Source organism: Macaca fascicularis, chromosome 1, assembly GCF_037993035.2.
Source record: "Macaca fascicularis isolate 582-1 chromosome 1, T2T-MFA8v1.1".
NCBI lineage: Eukaryota > Metazoa > Chordata > Mammalia > Primates > Cercopithecidae > Macaca > Macaca fascicularis.
The window spans coordinates 104102615-104125514 of NC_088375.1; the positions used below are offsets into that span (position 1 = coordinate 104102615).

Here is a 22900-nt window from a genome sequence, read left to right on the forward strand (position 1 = left end):
GGTTGTCAGGTAGCAGTGAAGCCCCAGATGAGCCTAGGTAATATGTGAACCCAATGTCTTTATTTAACCAAGCTTTATGGAGCATCTCCTTTTGTAATGAAATGTTAATAGCTGCCATGTATTCAGGTGTCTGACTTTGCGCTAAACATTCTGCTAAGCCCTTCATATACATAATCTCACTCCACTATTACACCCGTCCCATGAGGCGGGTATTGTCATCTCCATTTTATCGATGAGGATGTATTCAAGCTTGCCCAAGTCTATACAGCTAGTAAGTGGAGGTGCCAGAATTCAAAGCCAGGTGTCCCTAACTGTGAAGCCCTCCACCCCTGTGCTGTCCCCTGCTGTGTGCCCTGAGGAGTGCTAGGAAAGTGGCTAGGATGGTACCTGCTCTCCAGGAGCTTCCTGAGGGTGGGACTGGCAGAGGCATTGGCTGTTCTAGTCGACACTGCTTCCTCTCATTTCTTGTGGTTCTCATTGTGTGTAAGTTCCCTCTTCAGCACTTTTTTATGTTCTGGTCTGGACAGTCACTTTAATATTTCATACTTGAGTGGTAGCTGAAGGCAGCCTCATTTGGGATGTGGGACTTAAGGCAGACTTTGAAGAATGGCTCAGATTAGGACAGGCCTTTGTGTTTGTCCTCTTTCTGTGATTGTCTCCTGTGTTCTTTTCCTCATCACGTACATCTTTTTCTGATCCTAACTGATGTTGAAATAGCACGCATCTACTCGGAGGCAGAGACTTCTTCTCTATCCTCTTTGTTTTGGGATAACTGCCTATTCTCTCCACTGGTGAGTCATCCATTCTCTACTAACCACCCCTCTGCCTTTTCCCTCCCCCTTCTCCTCCTCACCCATCCCCAGCGTATCTGTGAGGTCTATAGCCGGAACCCCGCCAGCCTACTGGAAGAGCAGATCGAAGGTGCCCGGCGGCGAGTCACTCAGTTACAGCTGAAGATCCAGCAGGAGACTGGTGGCTCAGTGGTGAGTGATGTAGGCACAGCTCTAGTAAGGGCACATGCAGTGGAACTGGGGGTAGAGTGAGAGAAAAAGCAAGGACAGAAGGCTTCTTGGGTTATGCCAGGACCTCGAGGCTGAACTAGTAAGTGTTCAGTATTTTACAAAGAAACCAAGGTCAGCACCAGAGAGGCTGAACACTGTAGTGACACTTGGGATACCACAAAAAGAAAAAGTCTATTTCTTGCCCTCCAACAACATGGGCAATGGAAAGAAAGAAATATGAAATAAACAGACTGTCAGTGTTAGTCTCTGAATTATCCTTCCCTTCTAAGTAGTTCCTCATAGTGGATGTGTGTATATTTCTATACTGGTTTTACCTGGTATTTCATCTGGTATCCTTTCCCACCACCTATCATCAAGTAATGAGTCTTCTCAAAGAAATACAAGTACTTTTTAAAGTCAGCCTACATAAAAGACCCCCAGTCGGTTGAGATGGATCTGTATCAGCAGATAACCACATTTTATGAAAAACTCCAGAGAGTAGATGGTTCTTTATCCATTCTCTTCAGGGACTTGGCTATTGGTGTCTTACTGCTCTCCATCAGGCCTTAATTCTTTGGGTAAATAAGAAGTAACTCTCCAGAAACTTTAAGGTCTCCAACAATAACATTTGCCAAAGCCAATAGGAATTATTTAAAGATGATCTACTTTTGCTTTTAGGATATCCAGATCAAAAAAGTTTGGGAAACACAGGCAAATACATTTAAACTGCTTCATTTTCTGAAGGACTTCTCATATTACACGGTTGATAGGTAGGAGCTCAGGTTGGGGACTTAGACCATCTGGATTCAAATCCAGCATCACTTCTTATCAGCTTAAAGACTCTTGGGCAAGTTAATTAATCCATAGGAGCCTTAGCTTCCTCATTTATAAAATGGAGATAACAGTGTTTTCAGAGTTAAAGCATACCTTTGACACAGGGGCTGTACATGTTTGCTGCCGCCACTGCACTGTTGGTTGTGCTATGAGGTGATGAGTCTGAGAAACTAAGCTTGGAATCTGAAGGTCTGAGCTCCAACCCTGGCCTTAGGGTTGACCTGCTGTGTATCTTGGGCAAGTTACTTAAGATCTCTGAGCTTCTGTTGCCTCATTTATAACATGAGAGTAATGTGCCTAAGCTAGAGCCATTGAAAGATTAAATGTGACTTAGTAAAGTACTTTGTAAACAGCAAAGCACTATCAATATTGCTTCCTTCACATCCCACTAGCTCAGTCAGTCTCAGGCCAATGCCTGTCCATCCTCCTCAAAGACCTCCAAAGGTAAACCTTTTGTATCTTCCCTCGGTCACCTGCTTGAGTTTTTTTTTTTTAATATACTTCTTGATGGTTAAGAAGTTCTTTCTTGTATCCAAATAAGGCAATAGATGCTTTGAGGTCCAGGGTGATTAGATAAAGCTGGCTTTTAGAATTTCACTAATGGTAAAGCTCCCTTTCCACCATTAGGGGTCATTGTCATCCTCAAACTGTACAAATGAAGCAATATCTCTTCTAGCTGGGCATTTTTGAGGCAATGAAGCAGAAGAGGCCACTAATTGTAAGCAAATAAGGCACTGATTGGTGGAAGGAAACCGTAGGGGGAGAGGCTCACAGAATTTGCCCACCCTGTGGGCCTTTCTGTTTCAGGACATACTTCCACTATATGGTGACACCAGCCAGAGACCATCAGAAGGTAAGTCCCCCATCACCCCCTTTTTCTCTGGCATATCTCTAGTCCAGGTTTCTTATCTATTTACCCTCCCCATGGGGCAGATTCCAGGAAAGAAAATATATAGTGCCTGCCCTCTGAGAAACAGAATAATGGGAGAAAGCAGTACAAATACACAGGGAAGCTGGATACAACTTAGGCAGTAGAAATGAGTGTATAGCCAGTAGCCGGGATAGATGAGGGCCAATAAAATACCAGAATGAGTATGGTTCAGACAGCAGCTTGCCTGACAGCTCCTGGCACTAAGGAATTCGGCAAATATTTGTTGTAAGAAGAAATGGGTGGTGACCAGAAGAGGGTTGGGAAGGAGTTGAGGGGCAAAACTAGTTGTGAGAGAGAGCTATGGAGTCTTATTTCAGGAGGTGACATGGCCTGTGCCCAGGTGCAGAGACAGATGAAAGCTAGATGTGATGAGAGCAGAGGAGAGGTACACTGTTTAGTGTCCAAGTCTAGGGGTAATGGGATGAGAGAGCTGAAGGGAAACTGGTGAAAGAAAAGGTGGCAGCTTCCCCTTCCTGTCCTGTGCACAGTTGCCCAGAATAAAGGCTCTCTTTCCCCCAGGCCACAGCTCCTTCTGTATTATAGAAACTATTTTCTTCTCAGGCCGGCTCTCTCTGGATTCCCAAGAGGGGGACAGTGGCTTGGACTCTGGGACAGAACGCTTTCCTTCCCTCAGTGAGGTGAGTCCCAGCAGGGCAAGGCCCGTTCAGAACTTGCATTTGGGGTCCCTTCCCTTGCCCCAAGGCTCTGCTGCCTACCGGCCGCACTGAGGACTCTGTGTGCCTCTTCCATCCATCTAGTTCCAAGGATATAATCACTGTGCTCTGGGTTCCAAAGCAGAAATTTCACATGCATCCAACATGCAAGACTATCAAATCTGGCTTTCATTTCATCATAGTCAACTCTGTTATATAAAGAGTAGGGTGGAGAGGAGGGCCATGGCATGAACTATGGCAAGCCTTTGAGAGTGAGGGAGCAGAGACAAAATAAGCTAAAACAATGACTTGACCAAAACACATTTCCACCTGTCCAGGAATAACATCATCTTAGATTAATACAGTGAACCCAACCTACTCAGAAGTGGTAATCTGTTTTTTGCTGTGGATCTTTTTCTTCTCAAATAGCTTGTCTTTTCTGGAATGACAAAAAGAATTTCAGGTTTTGACCCCGAAGGTTATCTCTTCCAGGTGTTCTCAGTTTGCATATGTAAACTGTAAACTGCAATCTAAAAGTAAGAATGAGTGGAAGAAGTAGTAATGAAGTTAGCAAAATATTTGCTTAGCCAGAGTAATTAAATATGTGAATATGTGATTGAAAACATGTTAAAAACCTAATTTTAGATAACAATTGGAATTTTATTTTCTTACTGCCCTGTCCATGGGAAAATGATGAAATATATGTGAAAGGATCAGTATGTGGGAAAGTCACCAAGGAAGTAGAGTGGGACGGGGATCCTAAAGAATCTACAGTTGACGTTATCTGGAAGGCCAGGGAGTTAGTGATGAGGAGTGTGTGCTGTGGGTTGAGGCTGCCTGGGTTAAGTCCAGGATACACTTCATGACTAGCTCTCTGACTTAGCAAGTCTCATAACCTCTTGGAGTCTCAGTTTCTTCATGTGAAAATGGGACGAATAATAGTATCTACCCCAAAGGGCTACTGTGAGAATCGAATGAGGTAATATGTAATGAAGGGCTTAGTATAATGCCAGGCACAGAGTAAATACTGCACTTCTCTCAGCTGATGTTTAAGTATGGTTATCACCACCAACACCAAAGAGCTGAGCCTTGAGGGTCTTCCTGCTCACAGAATTCTTCGTTTCTCTAGTCATTGATGAATCGGAACTCAATACTGTCAGACCCTGGGTTAGACAGTCCTCGAACCTCCCCTGTGATCATGGCCAGGGTGGCCCAGCACCACAGGCGGCAGGGCTCGGATGCAGCAGTCCCCTCAACCGGTGACCAGGTGAGTGATCCGGAGTCACCCTGCAGTTTTCCTTTTCTCAGAAGTGAGATTTGGAGGCCTGGGTGTTACCAATACATGGTCTTGGATCATCAGACTAAACCCCTGCTTCAGCAACCCAAACTTTGAGACAGTCACTTACATAGAGAGCAAACAGTAAAGAAAGAGAACATGGCATAAATAGAGATATAAAAGTAAGGCTGGCTCCATTTCTATGTGGAGAGTAGGTGAATGCATCTGTAAAGAGTAACAGCTAAGGAGTGGATAGCTGGTCTTTCTGTCTGTACAGAATAGGAAATAGGTTTAGGCAGTGTTTCTCCAGGATGCTAATTTTCAGTTTCCCCGTTCCTTAGCAAAATCCTTTTCTCAAACAAAATCTTATTATTTGGAACCCTAACATAGAAAAGAAAAAAAAAACAAAGCTCAGCTCCCCTAGGACCTTTACCGATCAACCTCCTCCTGCCCTCAAGGGCACTTCCATGGAGCCCTAAGGTTCTGCAAAACCTGATTTGAAAGGCCCTGATCTCAAGGATAGAGCTAGATCCAGGAGAGACTTCAGGAAGATGGGTTTTGACTTAATGCAAACAGCTTGCAAAGAAGCTGGGCTGTCTGGCAATGGAATGGACTTGAGAGCCAGAGAATTGCCTGTTGTTTTTCAGACACTGTTAACCGTGTCTAACAACGTTAGACATCTAAATATTTAATGTTCTACCTGTATAATGTTACTTAATATTTTTCTTTAAGCCAACTCAGTTCTTTAAACTTAAATTAATCTTAAGGAAATCTGTCATTACCTTAAATGAAAACCAGCATCACACACTATAAATGCAGAGTAAATGTAACCCTAAATGTAAGTTTAGAACCAAGTTTGTTAAATTCTACGTAGAAAGATATAGAACAGTGTAGAAGAAAGCTGCCATTTATATTAAAAAGAGGAAAAGGAGCCTCTTTCTTAAGACATCTCTGGATGAATGTTGAAGAAACATGGTTATTGCCTCTGAGGAGGGGAATTAGGTGGCTTGAGGATGAAGTGGATGGAAGACTTTTTATTATCTTTACCCCTTTGTGTCCTTTTAATTGTAAACTACATGATGTAACTTACTCAAAATGTAGAGACAAAATTTAAAACAACCTGAAAAATAAACTCTAGCTCAGTTCTGTTGCTTGCCAAAGGCTTTAATTAAGCTTGAGGCCAATTCTGCCTTGGTTAAAGGTATTAAAGCTATGCAGGCACCAGGCTGAAATTTTTCCTGGGTGAATCAAAAGGATGGAATGAAAACTGAAAAGAAACTAATTTTCTTAAACAATCTGAGCCAGTATTATTTAATGCCATGTCCAGATATCACCTAAAATCATTTTGACCCTCAACAGAAATCATCTCACTTAAAATCATTTTGAGTTCCACTTCCCAGACTGGAAAGCACTGGTGTCAGGAGTTATACAGGTGGTATTTTCAAACTGTGGGTTGTCATCTTTTGGTGAGTCATGATATCAATATTGAAGGTCATGAGCAGCATCTGTTTTAATGAGGTAGAATCTAATAGCATGAAAAGAAAATATCAGAATTCATCATATGTAATAAGAGTATAACTTTGTGAAACTTCTGTTTTCATTACATATGTGTGTGCTGAGTTGCAGTGAAAACATATTTATTAGAAGTCATGGTCAGCAGAAAGTTTGAAAGCTACTTTCTGGAGTTCTTTTGACTCTGGGAGCCTATTAATCACTGAGTCCAGGAGGAGGTCTTCAGAACATGGGGTCTCTAAAGTAATTTGGATAAAGGGGGAGAAATGGTACAATGAAGAAAACAGAGCAAATGATAATCCTGCTCGCTGAGCTCTCTTTGGTGGCGTTGTGGTTTTAGTAAACTTGTCCTCTCACCTTGGAGTTCAGAGTTCCAAGCAGCATCTTGTTTCTCTTAGAGCATTTATCGCTCTGCTGTTATTTCCCTATGTGGCTTACCTCACCTTTATTTGCTTTATCTCTGTAGGTAACCTGGCACATAGTAGCCACCTCATAATGTGTAGTGAATGAATGAGTGAATAGGAGTAATCAAAATTGTCTTCTGAGTGGCATCGTAGGGGAGGACTTATCCAGAGCTCCTAAGTTTCTTGAAGCTGAAGTTTCACAGTGTGATCTGTAGAAAAGAGGATCGTGGCCTAAGTGAACATAGTTTTTATAAATCTAGAGTTATGCAGGCATCAAAGGAAAATTCTAATCAAGAGCTACTGTGCAAAAGAAGAATACATGTGAGCAAGCCTCTCTGAACTTATTCTGGTTGGGCTGCCGAATTCACAAAAAATAGGATTTTAAAAAGACAACAACATATGATACTCTAATTTTACCCATTGTATGAAGTTTTGTTATTCTTACAATGTGGAGGGGAAAGAGATCTGATGGGTATTGAAATGCCTAATGTACCAGCTGCTGTGCCAGATCTTTACAAAAAAATTCATGTAATTCTCACAATCAGGAAAAAAGTTGGCCATTGGAATCTTCCTGTGGTCTAAGGGAATGTTCAAGGGCTAACCTTGTCACTGGCAGGGTATCAGAACTAGAATTGAGTTCTCCTGGGCCCCAACACAGAGCTCTTTCCTATCCTAACCACTCTTTTATTGCCCTCTCTATAACCCTGTCTTTGTAGAACTGAAGGACCAAGTTCAGGTTGCTAAGGGGGTCAGGCATCTATCCTGTTCTAGGAAAGGCTTTCCTTCAGGTGGCTCATAGAAGCAGGTGTGGGGTCAGTGGTCTTGGAGCCCTTGTTTTCCTCTTTGAAATTGTTTCATCTTCTCGAAACTAAGTTGCTATTTTCAAGTGTTAAGAGCAAATAGAGTATAATTCCAGTTTCCTAATCATAATAAATGTTAGTAACAGCATAGGAAGAAAACCTATACTTTCTATAAAACTGTCAGCAGCAGGGAAATGGATGCATAAGGAACTCTCACTTTCTGTTAAACGTTGTTCTATAGTGTTTGATCTTTTTAATAAGCATATTCTACTTTTGTAATCAGAAAGAATATGTATTTGTAAAGACTTTAAAAAAAAAAATCCTCCCCATAAACAAGAAAAAACCTAGTGCTTTTCAGGTTTCACCAGAGAGCTCAGTAGAGCCAGAATTGCTCACCCACCACCTCCTGGGGCTCTCAGACCCCAAGAGGTTCAGAGACTAGGGTATTTAGGAGAGGAGGATACTCAGGATGTGTTTGGGAAATACAAATACAGCACATCAGGCCTGATTCTGCAGCTGTGAGCACGCCAGTCAGTCTGTCAGGGCCTCACTTTTTTCAATTATAAATGAGTGTTAGACTTTAGTTTCTGAGATACCTTTTGGGCCGCTCATGTTCTGTGACTCAGTCATTCTGGGCATAGAGGCCATAAATATCCAGGAAAACCAAAAAGGGGTGAGGATCATCAGAGAGGAACTGTCAGGAAAAGCCCCTTAAGAAAGTGGGTTAGGAGAGTATCATAGGCCTGGGTTAAAGTAGGCACATGTAAGCTGAATGGGTTCCAGAAGCAGAGACCTTGTTGGGGAATCACTGGAAATGAAGGAGGTCTAATTGAGTGAGAAATAGAGTTAGCAGAAAAGCTTTGAAAGCTCAAGGAACCTTTAGGAGAAAAACTTGTACAATGAAGCATCTGAGAAGTTTATGCAATATGAAGTCTCTCTCATCATACCTAATCCATGGCATGTCCATTAGGATTAGGTTTTTATTTAAATTAGTATAAGGGGGAAAGAAAGAAAAGCCAGACTAAGAAATGTGGATTTTAGGCAGGTAATGGGGATCTACCACAGATTCTTGAGAGGGCAAGCAAAATAATGCAAATGGTGTTAGAGAAAGATCAGCCGCATCTCCATTTGTTCAGAGAGGCAGAGATCTACTAGTAGGCTCTCCCATAATTGTTTAGCCACCAGTACTTACTAGGCACAGAATAACTGTTCAGTAGCACTGTGGTAGACCCTGGGTTTGGAGGATGTGTGTTTGGGGTAGGGGTGGCTGTTTAGTCTGTTAAGGAAAACAAAGCACCCAACCCAGCAGTCCAGCAGGAACTATAGGCTCTTATTTTGTTGACTGACAGTCCCACCCCAGACCTTTGCAAACAGGAAGAGAGCATTTTCTCCTACTTCCCATCTTCATATGTCATGTGACCAGGCTGCTCTGAATCTGCCCTGCCCCACCCAGAAGCAGTTGACTTCCTGCAAGTGGAGAAATCATTTCATCTGTGCTCTGATTTGGGGGCGGGAGTGAGATGCCAACGTTCACCAGACCCGGGTGGCTTTGTGAGTGCTGTGCTGCAACTAAACAAACTTCACTGAGGTGGCTGAATCCTCTGTCCTCTATAACCTCTCATCTCTACAACTTGACTCTCTCCCCCAGGGTGTAGATCAAAGCCCAAAGCCTTTAATTATTGGCCCAGAGGAAGACTATGACCCAGGTTATTTCAACAACGAGGTAACGGTTTCCTAGTTTTCTCCTTTCATCATTTTTTTGTCACACAAGCTGCTCTTGACTAGAAGCAGTTTGACTAGCATCAGCTGTGAAGGGAACTTGGGGCGGGGAGTCTCCTTTATGAACCCAGGACGGGGAATCATATGGGAGCTAAGCTGGAACCTGCTGTGCTGCTATGCCCGGCCTCCCACCATGCTCATCCTTCTGCCTTCCAGAGTGACATCATATTCCAGGATCTGGAGAAACTGAAGTCTCGGCCAGCTCACCTGGGGGTTTTTCTACGTTACATCTTCTCTCAGGCAGACCCCAGTCCACTGGTAAGTCAGAAGCATCCGTCTTGATTGAGGGCCTGCTGGTGCTGGGCAGAGAGGACCTCTAGCCTCTGTTTCTGCTCTCTGGCTGTTACAATTCAGATCCATGGGCACAGTCAGGCACTTCAGGGACAGAGACAAATAGCCAAGAAGATGAAACCTATGCAGAGGGGATTTTTCACTGTATGATGCAGCTAACTAACTACATCAGCTGCCTAGGGAGGAGCAAGAGAGCAAGGCCAGGAAAACTCATTCTTGATCAGTTCAGGAAATCATCTTGGAGAAGTTGCTCTTCCTAGAGGTTTTTAATTGAAGGTAGATACAGACCAACTAGGGAGTTGAGAGAGTGGCCCTGTGAGAAAACTTGCAGATGGCAAGGCTTAAAGGGTGTTCTGTGTGAAGGTGATGACAAGAAGGAATGTGAGGGGATGGAGAACAAAGTACCGGGGACAGTATTCAGAGCCAGCAGCCTTCCCAGTTTCCTCATTCTGCTCAGCTGCTTAGAAAGGAAGGGGAGATGGAGGAGAGGGGTTGCGGTTGTATTCTTCAGAATAAACTTCTCACCTGGGGCATGGGCTGCTGTTTTGTCTTTCTGGGGACACCATCAGAAGCCAGAATGAACAACCATCCACAGGTATTGATTGAACACCTGTGTGCAAGTCCAAGGGCCAGAAGCATTCCTGAATAAAGACAGGGCACACCACAAAGAGAAATAAAACATGAATCCTTAAGAAACAAGACATAAACCAGCACAGAGACACAAGTGAAATACCATGTGTGGAGAGGATACAGAGTTGAGGAGTGATCAGTGTTGAAGATGTGCCTGTGGGAAAGGGGGTGGGGATTATTTTGCCACAGGTTTCTGAAATAGTTTGACCCTGGCTTTCTCAACCTCAGCACTGTTTTGAACTGGAGAATTCTTTGTTGTGGTAGACTGTTCTGTGCCTTTGGGGAAATATGGCTGCATCACTGGGCTATACCCACTAGATGCCAGTAGCACCACACTTGCCCAGTTGTTGTGACAACTAAAAATGTCTCCAGATAAGGCCAAATGTCCCCTAGGGGGCAGAATCATTGTTGGGGGAGAACCACTCCTCCAACCCGGTTATCTCTCCTTCTAGCTTTTTTACCTGTGTGCAGAAGTTTATCAGCAGACAAGCCCCAAGGATTCCCGAAACCTGGGGAAAGACATCTGGAATATTTTCCTGGAGAAAAATGCGGTAAGGCAGTCATAGATTGGATTATAATTTTATTATATTCTTTGAACTACTCAGAGGCAGGGAAAATTAAGCAAAACATTCAGGCCACACGGACACAGGTTCTTAAAGAGAAATCTAGGCTGAGAGATTAATATCCCTGGATTCTGTTCCTAGTGCTACTCTCAAAAAATCTCGCAGTACCTATTTTGTTGCACATATAGAATACACATTGCCTCTCCCTGGAATGTTTAGAGGAAAAGATTGTACCAAATTCTCCCTGATTCAGTGCCCTGGTTCCCCGCAACCCTCCCTGCTTTGCCCATCCCTAGGCTGAAGAAACAGAGGTCTAGAGACATCAGATGGTCTAGATCAGTGAGGCAAGAGGTTTCTGAAGCTCAGTCTGAGTTGCTATTACTGCCCAAAGGCAGGAGTCAGAGGTGGGAGGCCCCAGAGTGTCTGGGGTAGACAGCACCCTGTGCATTGGGACAGAGTTCCCAGGGGTGTGTCAGGGATCCCGCTGGCAAGAGCATCTCTGCCTGCAGAGGGCAACTGCTATCCCAGACTTTCTAATCTGGTCAACTAGACTAATTCCAAGGTGACTTTATTCTTTTGGCAGTAAGCTAGTAGGGTTAATGAGGTTGGAGAAAATTGGTTTTTCTTAAAAGTTTTATATTTGCCCTCTTAAATGGGTCTTGAGTAGGGAGGTTAGAGCTGCCAGTTGTTCTCTGTTGGTTGTTATGGAACCTCTCCAGTATCCAGGTGTCAGGGACTTGTGTAGCAAAAGCCAGAACACCATGCTAACTGCAAGGCTGGGTGACACAAGGCTAGCTTTCCCATGGGAGTGAGGGGGAGGGAAAGTCCACCAAATAGCCCAATAAAGGCTTTTCCCTTGCTGCTAAGTCAGCACGGGTCCACTTTTTGGACAACATGCCATTCCATGCACTCTCATGGCCTGGAAATAAGAGTGAAAAAACTGCCTGTGCCGCCCTCAGAATATTGTACCAGCTTGCTGTGTAGCCTCAGACTCCATTTCCCAGAAACCCTAGCCTAGAATTCAGGTGTGCAGTTGGGGAGTAATGAGAAGAATGGTAGGGCAGATGTAGGCAGAAAGGCAAGAAGTTCATATGGGCAAGCCCTCCTCACCTGGCACACTGTTGATCTCCCTGGAGTGTGCAGACCTGACCACTTCTGCTCCACACTTCTGTTTTTTAGCCTCTGAGAGTCAAGATCCCTGAGATGTTACAGGCTGAAATTGGTAAGTTGGCTCATTGGTCGGTTAGTCTCTTCTTGGTGCCTTTCTTGTCCTGAGCTCTCAGGAGACTCCAGAGGACAGAAGGGACATAGTTCCTGTCCTTGGGCAACCATCCTCTAATAGAGGAAAAGACCCATGAGACGGTTGCTCCAGAACACTGCACAGTAGCTTATGGACAGGTGCATATGGGACAGACCCTACCTGGGCACTCACTCTGCTGGGGAGGAGCTTGTCGTGGGAAGACATTGGACTTGGAGTTAGGAGACCTGGGTTCATGTCTGCCAGCCTTCTACATGATCTCTCTGGTTCTCCATTGGCTTATCTGTACAAAGAGGAAATCAGACTTGATCAGGGATTCCTCAGCCAGGCTGGTTATCAAGAATCCCTTGGGGAACTCAAAAAATACAGAAACTAGGGCCTCACTCCATCCTCCTTTCAGAGTTGGAATCTCCAGAGTGGTTTTTCTTGTTGGTTTTTTTTTTTTTTTTTTTTTGAGGGGGGGTGCGGAGGGTGTTTTATTTTTGTTTTTGTAAGTTCCCTAATACTAACAGCAACGAGTCCAGAATGAGGACCAGGCAGGCTCGATGGTGCCCAGCTCCCTTCTCCTTCTAATCATCAGTAGAAAAATTAAGGGGAGGCAGTCTAAGGTGATGTCAGCCTGAGAAGCTAATCACTGGCAGTTTTTTAGAGGACAGGAATTGGAAGCTGCATGTAGAAAGAGATGATTTGTGGGCACGTGTGACGGGGAGGAGAGCCCAGGCATAGGGTGAACAGAGCTTGCTCGAAAGCAGAGTGAGAGTAAAGCGCAACTCTCAGGGACTTAGCCTCGCCTGGGTGGAGCTCGATGCGGGGACTAGAGGAGAGACATCTTTCAGTTTCTACTGGGGAGCTCAGGTTTCATGGAATGTGAAGTGCTTGCCTCTTTTAGCCTTGAGCTGCTTCTGGAGCAGTAGAGGGGAACAAGCCTCTCAGAGATCTGCACTTGGATGTCAGAGGATGGTACTTAGACCCATCCAGTAAGAGGGGCTTTAGTCCTTCTCTTAATGGAGCACAGAACATCCAGAAAATATTTTTGTCCTTGCCTTGTACTTTGGATATCAGGATTCCAGTCCTGAATTCAGGAAAGACCTGAGAGGTCCAGGCCTTCTCTCCCTTTAGGCTAACAGGGCAGAAAGCCAGCCCTTCCTCCCAGTGTCACAGGGAGTTGAAATGCCTTGAGATGCTCAGCAGAAGTGATCTTCCCCCACCCCCAGTACCCTACCCACTCTGCTTTCTCTGGTCTCCCACTACAGACTCGCGCCTGCGGAACAGCGAGGATGCCCGTGGTGTTCTCTGTGAAGCTCAAGAGGCAGCCATGCCTGAGATCCAAGAGCAGATCCACGACTACAGGTTGGCCCAGGAGCTGCCCTCCCACCACTCTCCTTGCACCTCTGCCTCTTGTCCTTGGCTCCTTCCCTCTGGGACGTGCACATATCTCTTGTTATATGTTTGCCTCGTTCTTTCTGGGTATCCATCTGTTGAGTATTTGTGTATATTTCTTTCTTTCCCTGTGTTTATCTGGCTTAGAACGAAGCGCACTCTGGGGCTGGGCAGCCTGTATGGTGAAAATGACCTGCTGGACCTGGATGGGGACCCTCTCCGAGAGCGCCAAGTGGCTGAGAAGCAGCTGGCTGCCCTTGGAGATATTTTGTGAGTCTTTCAGCTTCCTCCCACCCCACTGAACGTCCCAAGCAGGTTGACATATTTTGTGGGTCTGTTCTTTCAATCTCTCCCCCTCTTCCACTTCTTGCCTGATTCTCCTGCCCCTGAAAGATGGGGAGTCGTGCCCTCCTGCTGCATTGGTCAGGCTGAGGGCTGCAGGTGTTCAAGGGCGTGGCAGAGCCTGCAGCTCCTGATAGTCATTTGGTGGTTATGACAGACCATGGGCCCCAGGAATGTGGTAAGCTTTCTGCTTTCCCCTGCTGGCCCGCTTCCTGACCTCTCTCCCTTCCTGCCTCTAAGATCTTATCTGTCACAGAGAGTGAGGCCAGTGCTGTGTGTGCCCAGTGGATAAAGTTCCTTCAGGAGGCAGCTAGAACTGGCTTAGGGGAAATTGAAACGTCTTTTACTAATCCACATCGGAAAACTGAACTAGCGCAACATATTAAGGCGCTTCTGGCACAGCTGCTTTTGTTACGTTTTTCTAACGCCATTTTCGAAAGTGTCGTAGGCACCTGTGATGAAAGCCCCAGTATCACAGACTTTGTGGGGACACCTCAGGCTTAGAAGTAATTTTTTTCCCTTATACTGCTTCTTACTAAGTAGCTATGTGACCTTGGTTAAGCCATTCCATACAAGTCAGATCCATAGGCACAGCCGGGCACTTCAAGGACAGGGTAAAAATAGCAAAGAAGATGAAACCTATGCAGTCTCTGCTAAGGCTGATATTTCAACTCAGCAAATATTTATGGAGTTCCTGCTATGTACCAAATACTTGTGCATCAAACGTACTTCTCTCCTTTTCCCCCACTAACCCTCCTTTCATCTAGGAAAAAGTTACCCTCCTCCTAGCCTCTAACCAGGTGACCAGCCTCTGTCTTTGCAGTCTGAGTCATCTGTTTTTTCTTTCATTCCAGGTCCAAGTATGAGGAAGATAGGAGGTAAGCAAGTCTATGATGTGCATTTGCAGCTTTCAAGGTGGAAGGAGTGGGGATGAGCTACTATGCTTTCCATTTCTGACAATCACAGGGGAGTCCCTCATGTTGTACAACCACGTAGGACTGTGGTTCCTGCAAGTCTAGCTCTCAGGTGTCTATGTGACCATAACATAGGGTTCATGAGGCCCACGCCCCTGATGCTTAGGGATCACCCCTGGGGATGTGGATCTGTTCCTCAGTGGGAAGACGCCAAGCTGCCATTGCTCCTCACAGTGCCATGCCTGGCTACAGCTTCTCTACCCAGATGAGCCCTTTGTCTCCCTTCTCACTTCTTTCCCTTAAACTACCTAAAGTAGTGACAGTAATTGTGGAATCAGCCTGTTAGTGGCATCTGCAGAGGGGAGCTGGTGTGCAGCACAGTTCCTTTCTTGGCACTTATTAGAATTTTTTTTTTTTTTTTTTTTTTGCAGCCTATATATTTATCTCATTGTTTTTCATTAGCCAAGATTAAAATGAGTCTGCATTCCCTGAGCATACACACTAATAAGGGAGAGAAAATAGGGTGAGGAGTCTGTTTTACAGGGAAATACAGACAGAGCTAAAGCCTTGCTGCATTGAATGCAGAGTGGGTCATCATCCAGCAAATTGTGGCTACAAAGACATTTTTAAGCAGAAGTCTGGACATTTTCATTTGTGGCAGTTGGAAGCCACTTGACAGCTCCTTGTCCATCTCTTTTTCTCTGTACTGGGGTGGGAGGATGGTGAAGGCAGTATACCTTGGCAGAGGCTGCTGGCATTTCTCCTTTCCCCTGGCCTCCCCACCCCTGCATATATGCCTGAGAGTATCAGCTGCAGACCTCAGCCGGTCTTCCACGTCTGCCTGTGTCTTGACCAGGCAGGAAATTATTTACTTACATTTTAGGGAATTGGCGTGTTCTTCCACTGACCATCATCTGCTCATGGGGAAGAGTTCTGCTAAGGGAAAGAGTAAGACTTCTCCTGGGAGAAGTCTTATTCTTGGTTACCTGTGGGCTCACTGTGTGGAGAAGGTCATAGTCCAACTTTTGGCCAGCTTCTGCCTGCTGTCCCATTTAATTATTTTAGACTTTTCTTTGAATACTTTCACCTGTAACTACCCCTTCCCCACTCCACTGGGTGGTGGTGAAGAGATTGTTTGACACAGGGAAGATAACTTGAGCTCTCTGATTCAGGACACTGTTCCTCCTTTACAGCGCCCCCATGGACTTTGCCCTCAATACCTACATGAGCCATGCTGGGATCCGTCTTCGAGAGGCACGACCTTCCAACACAGCTGAAAAGGCCCAGTCTGCTCCTGACAAGGACAAGTGGCTACCCTTCTTCCCTAAGACCAAGAAGGTGAGGGCCAGGCATGGTGGCTCATGCCTGTAATCCTAGTACTTTGGGATGCCAAAGCGGATGATTGCCTGAGCTCAGGAGTTCGAGACCAGCCTGGGCAACGTGGTGAAACCCCATCTCTACTAAAATACAAAAATTAGTCCGGCGTAGTGGTGCATGCCTTAACCCCAGCTGCTCGGGAGGCTGAGGCACGAGTATTGCTTGAACCCAAGAATTGGAGGTTGCAGTGAGCCAAGATCATACCACTGCACTCCAGCCTAGGCAATAGAGTGAGACTCTGTCTCAAAAAAAATAAGAAGGTAACAGCTGTCCTGGAAAATATCTCCTCTTGGTGCAGTTCTCTGTGCTGAGGTGGGTCAGGAAAGCCATTTTGCAGGTCTCTGGCTACATCCCTCCACCTGGATGTGGACTCAGTGAGAACCCCCAGACTAGAGCAGCTCTCAGTCCCTTCCAAACCCAGGTCAGAGATGAATGCTTGTTAGGGTACCAGCAAGAGTCAACTCTCCAGTTACTTGCTGAGGGCCAGCCTTGGGGGACAATGGCAGAATTGATTAGCAGCCATGCCTGAGTATCAGGGCCTCCTCCAAACCCCAGTGTCTCCTGTCTCAGCAGAGCAGCAATTCCAAGAAAGAAAAGGATGCCTTGGAGGACAAGAAGCGAAACCCCATCCTCAAATACATTGGGAAGCCCAAAAGCTCTTCTCAAAGCAGTGAGTATTTGGGGAGCAACAGCCTTGGGCATTCCTTGGGCAGGGACCTCAGCCCTTTCATGTACCAGTATGTTGGCAGAGGGCCTTCCTGTGTTTCTGGGAACCGCAGACCCAAACTCAGACCACAGCCACTTTCTCTCCCCTTGCCAAATCCAGTGCAGGATCTCTGAGGTTCAGGTGAATATTTCTGAGCCAAGGAAACCGTCCCGGTCCCTGGGTCTTAGTCTAGGAACCCAGAGCAGTTCTAGCTACCAAACGACCACGTGAGAAACATTTCCCCTCGGCAAGGATCGCCCTGTGGACAATAAATACTCCCTTCACCTTCATCCAAGGGTCTATAATTGGTCCCAGCACACAGGACTGCAATAGTACAGATGTGGGAGGGGCATGGTTGAGTCACTATTGAGTAGAACTAGTCAGGTTGGGGGCAAGTTTGGGTCCCAGAGGTTCCCCTAATGCCATCAGTAACCCAAAACTCAACTGATCCTATCATTGATCTCTTCCCAGTGTGTGTCATTTGTCTAGAAATTGTTGCTGTCCCCTCCCAGTCAGTACCTTAAGCCCCCCAATATCAATGGGAATCTGTGAGGGGTAGTGGGGTGGGCCGGCTGCCCTTTCTGAAATTGCTGCATTACAGGAGAGGGAAAGGGATTCTTCTAGATCAGCCTTGGTTTTCACCGCTACCATTTCATTTTCTGGCTTGATGTAATTTTTATTTTGATTCTTAAAACATTGATTTGACTTTTCATGGTTTACTTTTGTTTTTGTTTGTTTTTCTTCTAGCATTTCATATTCCCTTGTCCCCTGTGGAAGGTAAAAGGACCATTTTCTTTGGGTTTGTCTTTGCATTAGCATTGAGTTTCCATCTCCCAAATCTTGTCTTTTCTGTTTCTTTCTCACCATCTCCCATCCTGTTCCTCCTCCCTCCCTTTCTTTCTTCTCTCCATTTCTCTTATGTGTTGCTCATTGTTGCTAAAGCTGCTGTGTGCTGCAAACCCTGTGGGTGGTTGGGGAGGGCACCACCCTCATGCCAGGTACGAGACCTTGTCTCCTAACCCAGAGTTCCAGGGGGCAGAGCTCCTACTCCCGCAGGGACAGCGCCTTCTGGTAGTTCTGGCCAAGACTAGACTTCTGGTTCCTCTGGCGGTTTTTCCACAGCCTGAGGCCTTTTCTCTATAATTCAGTCACATCTCCATGATGAGTTTCCAAAAATCCAGAGTTCTATATAAGTGAGGGGAACCCTCACACATTGAAGGGTCTTGCAGTAAAGCAGAAGTGCCTCAGATTTTTTTTTTTTTTTTTTTTTTTTTTTTTTTTTTTTTGGAGACACAGTTTCACTCTGTCGCCCAGGCTGGAGTGCAGTGGCGTGATCTTGCCTCACTGCAAACTCCGCCTCCCAGGTTCAAGGGATTCTCGTGCCTCAGCCTCCCGAGTAGCTGGGACTACAGGCATGTGCCACTATACCCAGTTAATTTTTGTATTTTTAGTAGAGATGGGGTTTCAGCATATTGGCCAGGCTGGTCTCAAACTCCTGACCTCAGGTGATCTGCCCGCCTTGGCCTCCGAGAGTGCTGGGATTATAGGCATGAGCCACCGCACCCAGTCAGTGCCTCAGATTTTTGTTTTCAGTTAAAATAATAAAAATATCATTTTCGAAGGTGATTTTTTTTTAATGTAAAGTATGGGTCTCTAACAGTTTTTCTCTTGGGTATTTTTGTTCGTATCATCTACTTAAGCCCCTCAGTATAGCACCTCCATCTCTTTTGACGTTTAACTACCAGCACTGTATAACCACAGCAGTGAAAAAAGAATGACCCTAAATGTATTTTAGAGGACCTAGTATCTTCCAGAATCCGTATATTTAAAACATTAATGTTTAAATTATGGATTTAAACATGGATTACACATTAATCCATAAGAAGTTTAGAGCCTACAGTGAAATGTCACAGAATTGAGCAAGTTCATTTCCTGTTAATAAGGTCCATATGCATGCAATTGATTAACACTTTGTAGGTTCAACAATAAATATAGAGAGAGAGATAGTGAGATAGCAATGGGATGCAATCTGGAAACTATTCTGTTAGTGTAATTTATTTTACATAAAAGTGAAAATTAAAAATATTATCTTCAAAATTAATTTAAAAGTTACTAAACTGCTAGACCGTATGCCATTTTAAGCAATAAAAATAAGGAATTAATGAAAAAAAAAGTTTATAAAACAAGGGGAAATAAAGAATGGCATTGAAATCCAGTCCTCAGTTTTTTTGGTTGGTTTTTTTTTTTTTTTTTTTTTTTTTTTTGAGACAGGGTTTTACCCTGTCACCCAGGCTGGAGTGCAGTGGTCTAGTCATAGCTTACTACAGCCTTGAACTCCTGGCTCAAACAGTGCTCCCACCTCAGACTTCCAAGTAGCTGGGGCCCCAGACGTACATCACCACACCTGGGTAATTTATTTTTTGTAGAGAGAGGGTCTCACTGTATTGCCCAGTCTGGTCTCAAACTCCTGGGCTCAAGCGATCCTCCTGCCTTGGCCTCTGAAAATGCTGAGATTATAAGCGTGAGGCACTGTGTGCCTAGCCACTTTGCTCTTTTTAAAAATCCATTTCCTTCTACCTGTTTTTCCCCTGTTACTCTGGGTCATTCGGTTATACCAGCTCTCAGGGCTACGCCTGTATTTTACCACAGCTAAGGTGTAACTCTATCTAGAACATAATTGAGCATTTTCCAAGTGGCCCATGGGAAAGGGAAGAGTGGACTCAGCCTGCTGGCTTTCAGTTATAGGATGTTCCCAGGCTCCCACATCATCACCCAGCCAGGGCGGCTCAGGGCTGCAGCTGCACAGCTGACCCTGGCATCTGCATGGCTTCAAGACCCAGATGCACATTCAGGCTGGGACAGGCAGATCTGCTCTTAATCTCCAAAGTGAGAGTGATGGTAATAGCCCCTACTCCTGTAATGTGCACCCACAGCCACTTGCACAGTTTTAGAAAAATATTCCCAAGCCACTTGCCTAAAGGCTGTGGAATTGTAAACTTTGAAGACAGCAGCTAAACTTTTTTCTGTTCTCTCTGACTTATAAGTTTTCTTATGGAAGTCAGATTTTGAGACAGATTTGTAAGTTTGTATATGTAGATGTCAGAATCTCTGAAGTAGGATCAGGGCCCAGACCCTGGGCTGTTGATATTGCCTCCCCATTACCCCTTGTCCTTTCCACTGGTCTCAGGCAGCCAGCATTCCTAGCCCACCCCTGTTCTAATATCGCTGGGCTCAGAACTGAGCTAGTTGACTTGAAGGTGAACCCTTTATCTCTCTTCCCTCCTGCTGAGAGCCACGGAACTCTGGATCTGAGTTCCCCAGGGGCTGTAGTTGGCATTACCTGTGCCTTTTCACTCCCCATCTGCCCTCTCTGTTTGTCTGAACAAGAACAGCTCTCTTGTGTCTTAGCTTTGAAAGGGGGCTGGAATTTGAATGCCAGTGAAGTCTCTCCTCTATTCCTCCTAGGTTATCTCTTACAGTACTAAAGAGTCTGATTCTGTAGTGATGGAGGCCAGAGAAGGGCAGAAAGGACAGGAAGGAGAGGCAGAGAAAAACGAAAAATTCATGTAAATTTGAGAAATGCCTAATATATTTTGGCAACATGGGCAAATTACATGTAGATGTGCTTTGGTATTCCTGGCTACTGATCATGACTTTCAAGCAGAAGAATGTGAGGGCCAAAAGAACGCTTATGGAAAATATACTTCCAAACCCTCTCATTTTGTGCACGAGGGAAGAATAAACCCAGAAAGATAGTGTGACTTCCCAGGGCCACAAAACGTATTCATAGAAGAGCCAGGACCAGAACACATCTCCTGACTCTTGGTCCAGTGCTGTTCTCATCCACGCTTGCTCATTGCTCTGTCTTCGGAGATCTGGGGAAGTCTGGGCCTGAGAAGCCGTCCCTGAACAGCAAGCCTAATGTCCTTCATTTTCTTTTTGCTTCTAGTCAAACCAGGCAATGTGAGGAACATCATTCAGCACTTTGAGAACAACCAGCAGTATGACGCCCCAGAACCTGGGACACAGCGACTCTCGACTGGAAGTTTTCCTGAGGACCTGCTGGAGAGTGACAGGTAGCAGTGGCTGGATGGGACTCACTAGCTGCTTGAAGAGTGGGGCATGGGCAGGGCTGATGCTGGGGTTTAATTCCAGCTACTTTACCCCCCTCCACTAGCTTCTAAGGCTCCATCTACAGAACTTCCTCCCCACCCCCAGTATCTTCAGGAGACACATTGTGTGCTGGTGAAAAAGCCAGTGGAAGAGCAAACAAATCCCTGACTTCCATCCCAAGAACTACACACTTTTCAAATTCCCTTTGGATTTATCACCTGACTACTCAGTAGCCTTCATCCAAGATCGAGCTAGATGATATAAAGAGGCCAATCAGGAAACCCTAAGTGACAAGGATAAGGAAGACTATAGTGGGCGCAAGAGGGGTCCTGGGGAAAAAAGACCCAGGCAGGCAAAAGGAAGTCGTTTCGTGTCTGTATGTGAAGAAGAGAGCCAGAGATGAGGTTCTGCTGGGTACTTTAAAGACAAGTGATGTAACTCTAGGCATCAGATGTCCACCTCAGCAAAGAGAGGCAAAGTGGATTGATTACAAATGAACTGCTTTTCCCTTTTCAAGAAGAAAAAAGGGAATTGAGACTGGCATCTCTCATATTCTTCTTTGGTCAGGTTCTCACTAGAGTCCTCATCTGGTATGAAAACATGTTCTTGGACTTAGTTGCTCTTGATCGTGACATGGCAGCAGTCAAGTCATGTCTAAAACTCTATAGCCAGCACTTCAAATCACATGCCTGTAGTCACAAGTATTCCTGCCACCCTTAAAGGTGACTTAAACAGGTATAGTAATGTGGTCTTGTGCAGGGGGAAAGAATTCTTGCGGACACTCAAGCCTCAGAGCATTGAGCTGGAGTACAGGCAGGCATGAAAGCAAGTCAGTGTGAAGCAGTGTGGATATTCAAGCCATTTTGCCTTTGCTTGTTTGTTTGGGGGATTTTTTTTTTTTTTTAAGAGACAGGGTCTTGCTCTGTCACCCAGGCTGGAGTACAGTGGTACAATCATAGCTCACTGCAGCCTCAACCTCCTGGGTTCAAGAGATCTCCCACCTCAGCCTCCTGAGTAACTAGGGGTACAGGCATGCACCACTGCACCTGGCTAATTTATTTTTATTTTTATTTTTTTTGAGACAGTCTCACTATGTTGCCCAGCTTGGTCTGGAACTCCCAACCACAGCAATCTTCCTCCTCAGCCTCCCAAAGTGCTCGGATCATAGGCATGAGCCACTGCCCCTGGCCTATTTTGCCTTTGAAATAACTAATTGTCAAACCATAAGCCAAGCTTTCCTGCTTGAATGCAGGTTACTCCTTTCTGTTTATATGAAGCCTTTTTTCAGCTTAACACGTGTCAAAAGATTTTGCTGCCATGAGAATTGACAGATTTACAGGAGATAAAGGTTAGATTTGTACTGGGGGAAGGTTGAGTTCTAACATTAGTGGGTAAGTTAAATATGCACATCATGTGATTCCTGTGGTAGCAATGATGTAGATAAATCAAATATTTTAAGATTATAAGACATCAACATTTTGAGAAAATATTTGAGACCATTTACAAACTTGCATTCTTGGCATTGCTAGGTAAATTTGCCCTAAGACACTCACTAGGATCCTAAAGCTACTCTAAGCAGAAACCTTTGGATTTGATGATTATAAACTCATTGGCAATCTCAGAAGAAACAGTATTAGCAGTATGGTGGGTCAGAGATTGTTGTAGATACTCAACAGGTATAAGATGCCCCAGTTCTAGAAGGCAGTACCCTAGGAATTTGGGGGCAAAGCTAGATGATATGCCTCACTTCTTGGTGGGAGCATTACTTACTTCTGGGTGCGTGAAGGAAGGTGCTTAGCTCTGCAGCCCCAATAGCTCCACTGGGTTTTTATTGTACTGGTACAGTGACCCATTAGGACACTGAAAAGTGTTCTGAGTTAGTCTGGGTTGGGATTGTTCTAGCAGAATTCTGGGGGGTGAATTCAGTAAGGGATCAGTGGGCAGTACGTTTTCTAACCCTGCAGATGAAACCCTCAGGACCCTAGGAGATGAGCTCCATTTTGGATCATTCGGCGGTTTGGGCACCATGAATGGAAACCGAGACATTTAGCTCCTCGTTGCGGCAACCTGCTGTGCTATTAAGAGCTCTGCAGACATTTTCAGGCCTCCTGTGGTCCTAGAAGCAGAGCAGGATGT

The 22900-nt window shown here is 45.1% G+C and overlaps 1 protein-coding gene across 26 annotated transcripts in view; it reads left to right on the top strand.

Annotated features, from left to right (window-relative positions):
• Window positions 1-22900, top strand: part of ARHGEF11 (Rho guanine nucleotide exchange factor 11) — a 110174-nt gene that overhangs the window by 73462 nt on the left and 13812 nt on the right. For 11 of the 26 annotated variants that reach the window (XM_074040247.1, XM_065544327.2, XM_005541373.5 and 8 more), the window contains 15 exons: window positions 864-983; window positions 2643-2688; window positions 3328-3404; window positions 4549-4686; window positions 9060-9134; window positions 9347-9448; window positions 10564-10662; window positions 11854-11896; window positions 13186-13282; window positions 13460-13582; window positions 14509-14532; window positions 15762-15906; window positions 16516-16615; window positions 17399-17428; window positions 20601-20727. In XM_074040247.1, the coding sequence (XP_073896348.1) occupies window positions 864-983; window positions 2643-2688; window positions 3328-3404; window positions 4549-4686; window positions 9060-9134; window positions 9347-9448; window positions 10564-10662; window positions 11854-11896; window positions 13186-13282; window positions 13460-13582; window positions 14509-14532; window positions 15762-15906; window positions 16516-16615; window positions 17399-17428; window positions 20601-20727 (1346 nt within the window). The remainder of the gene's footprint in view (window positions 1-863; window positions 984-2642; window positions 2689-3327; window positions 3405-4548; window positions 4687-9059; window positions 9135-9346; window positions 9449-10563; window positions 10663-11853; window positions 11897-13185; window positions 13283-13459; window positions 13583-14508; window positions 14533-15761; window positions 15907-16515; window positions 16616-17398; window positions 17429-20600; window positions 20728-22900) is intronic. The other 15 variants (XM_005541382.5, XM_074040222.1, XM_074040251.1 and 12 more) reach the window with 6 other exon arrangements.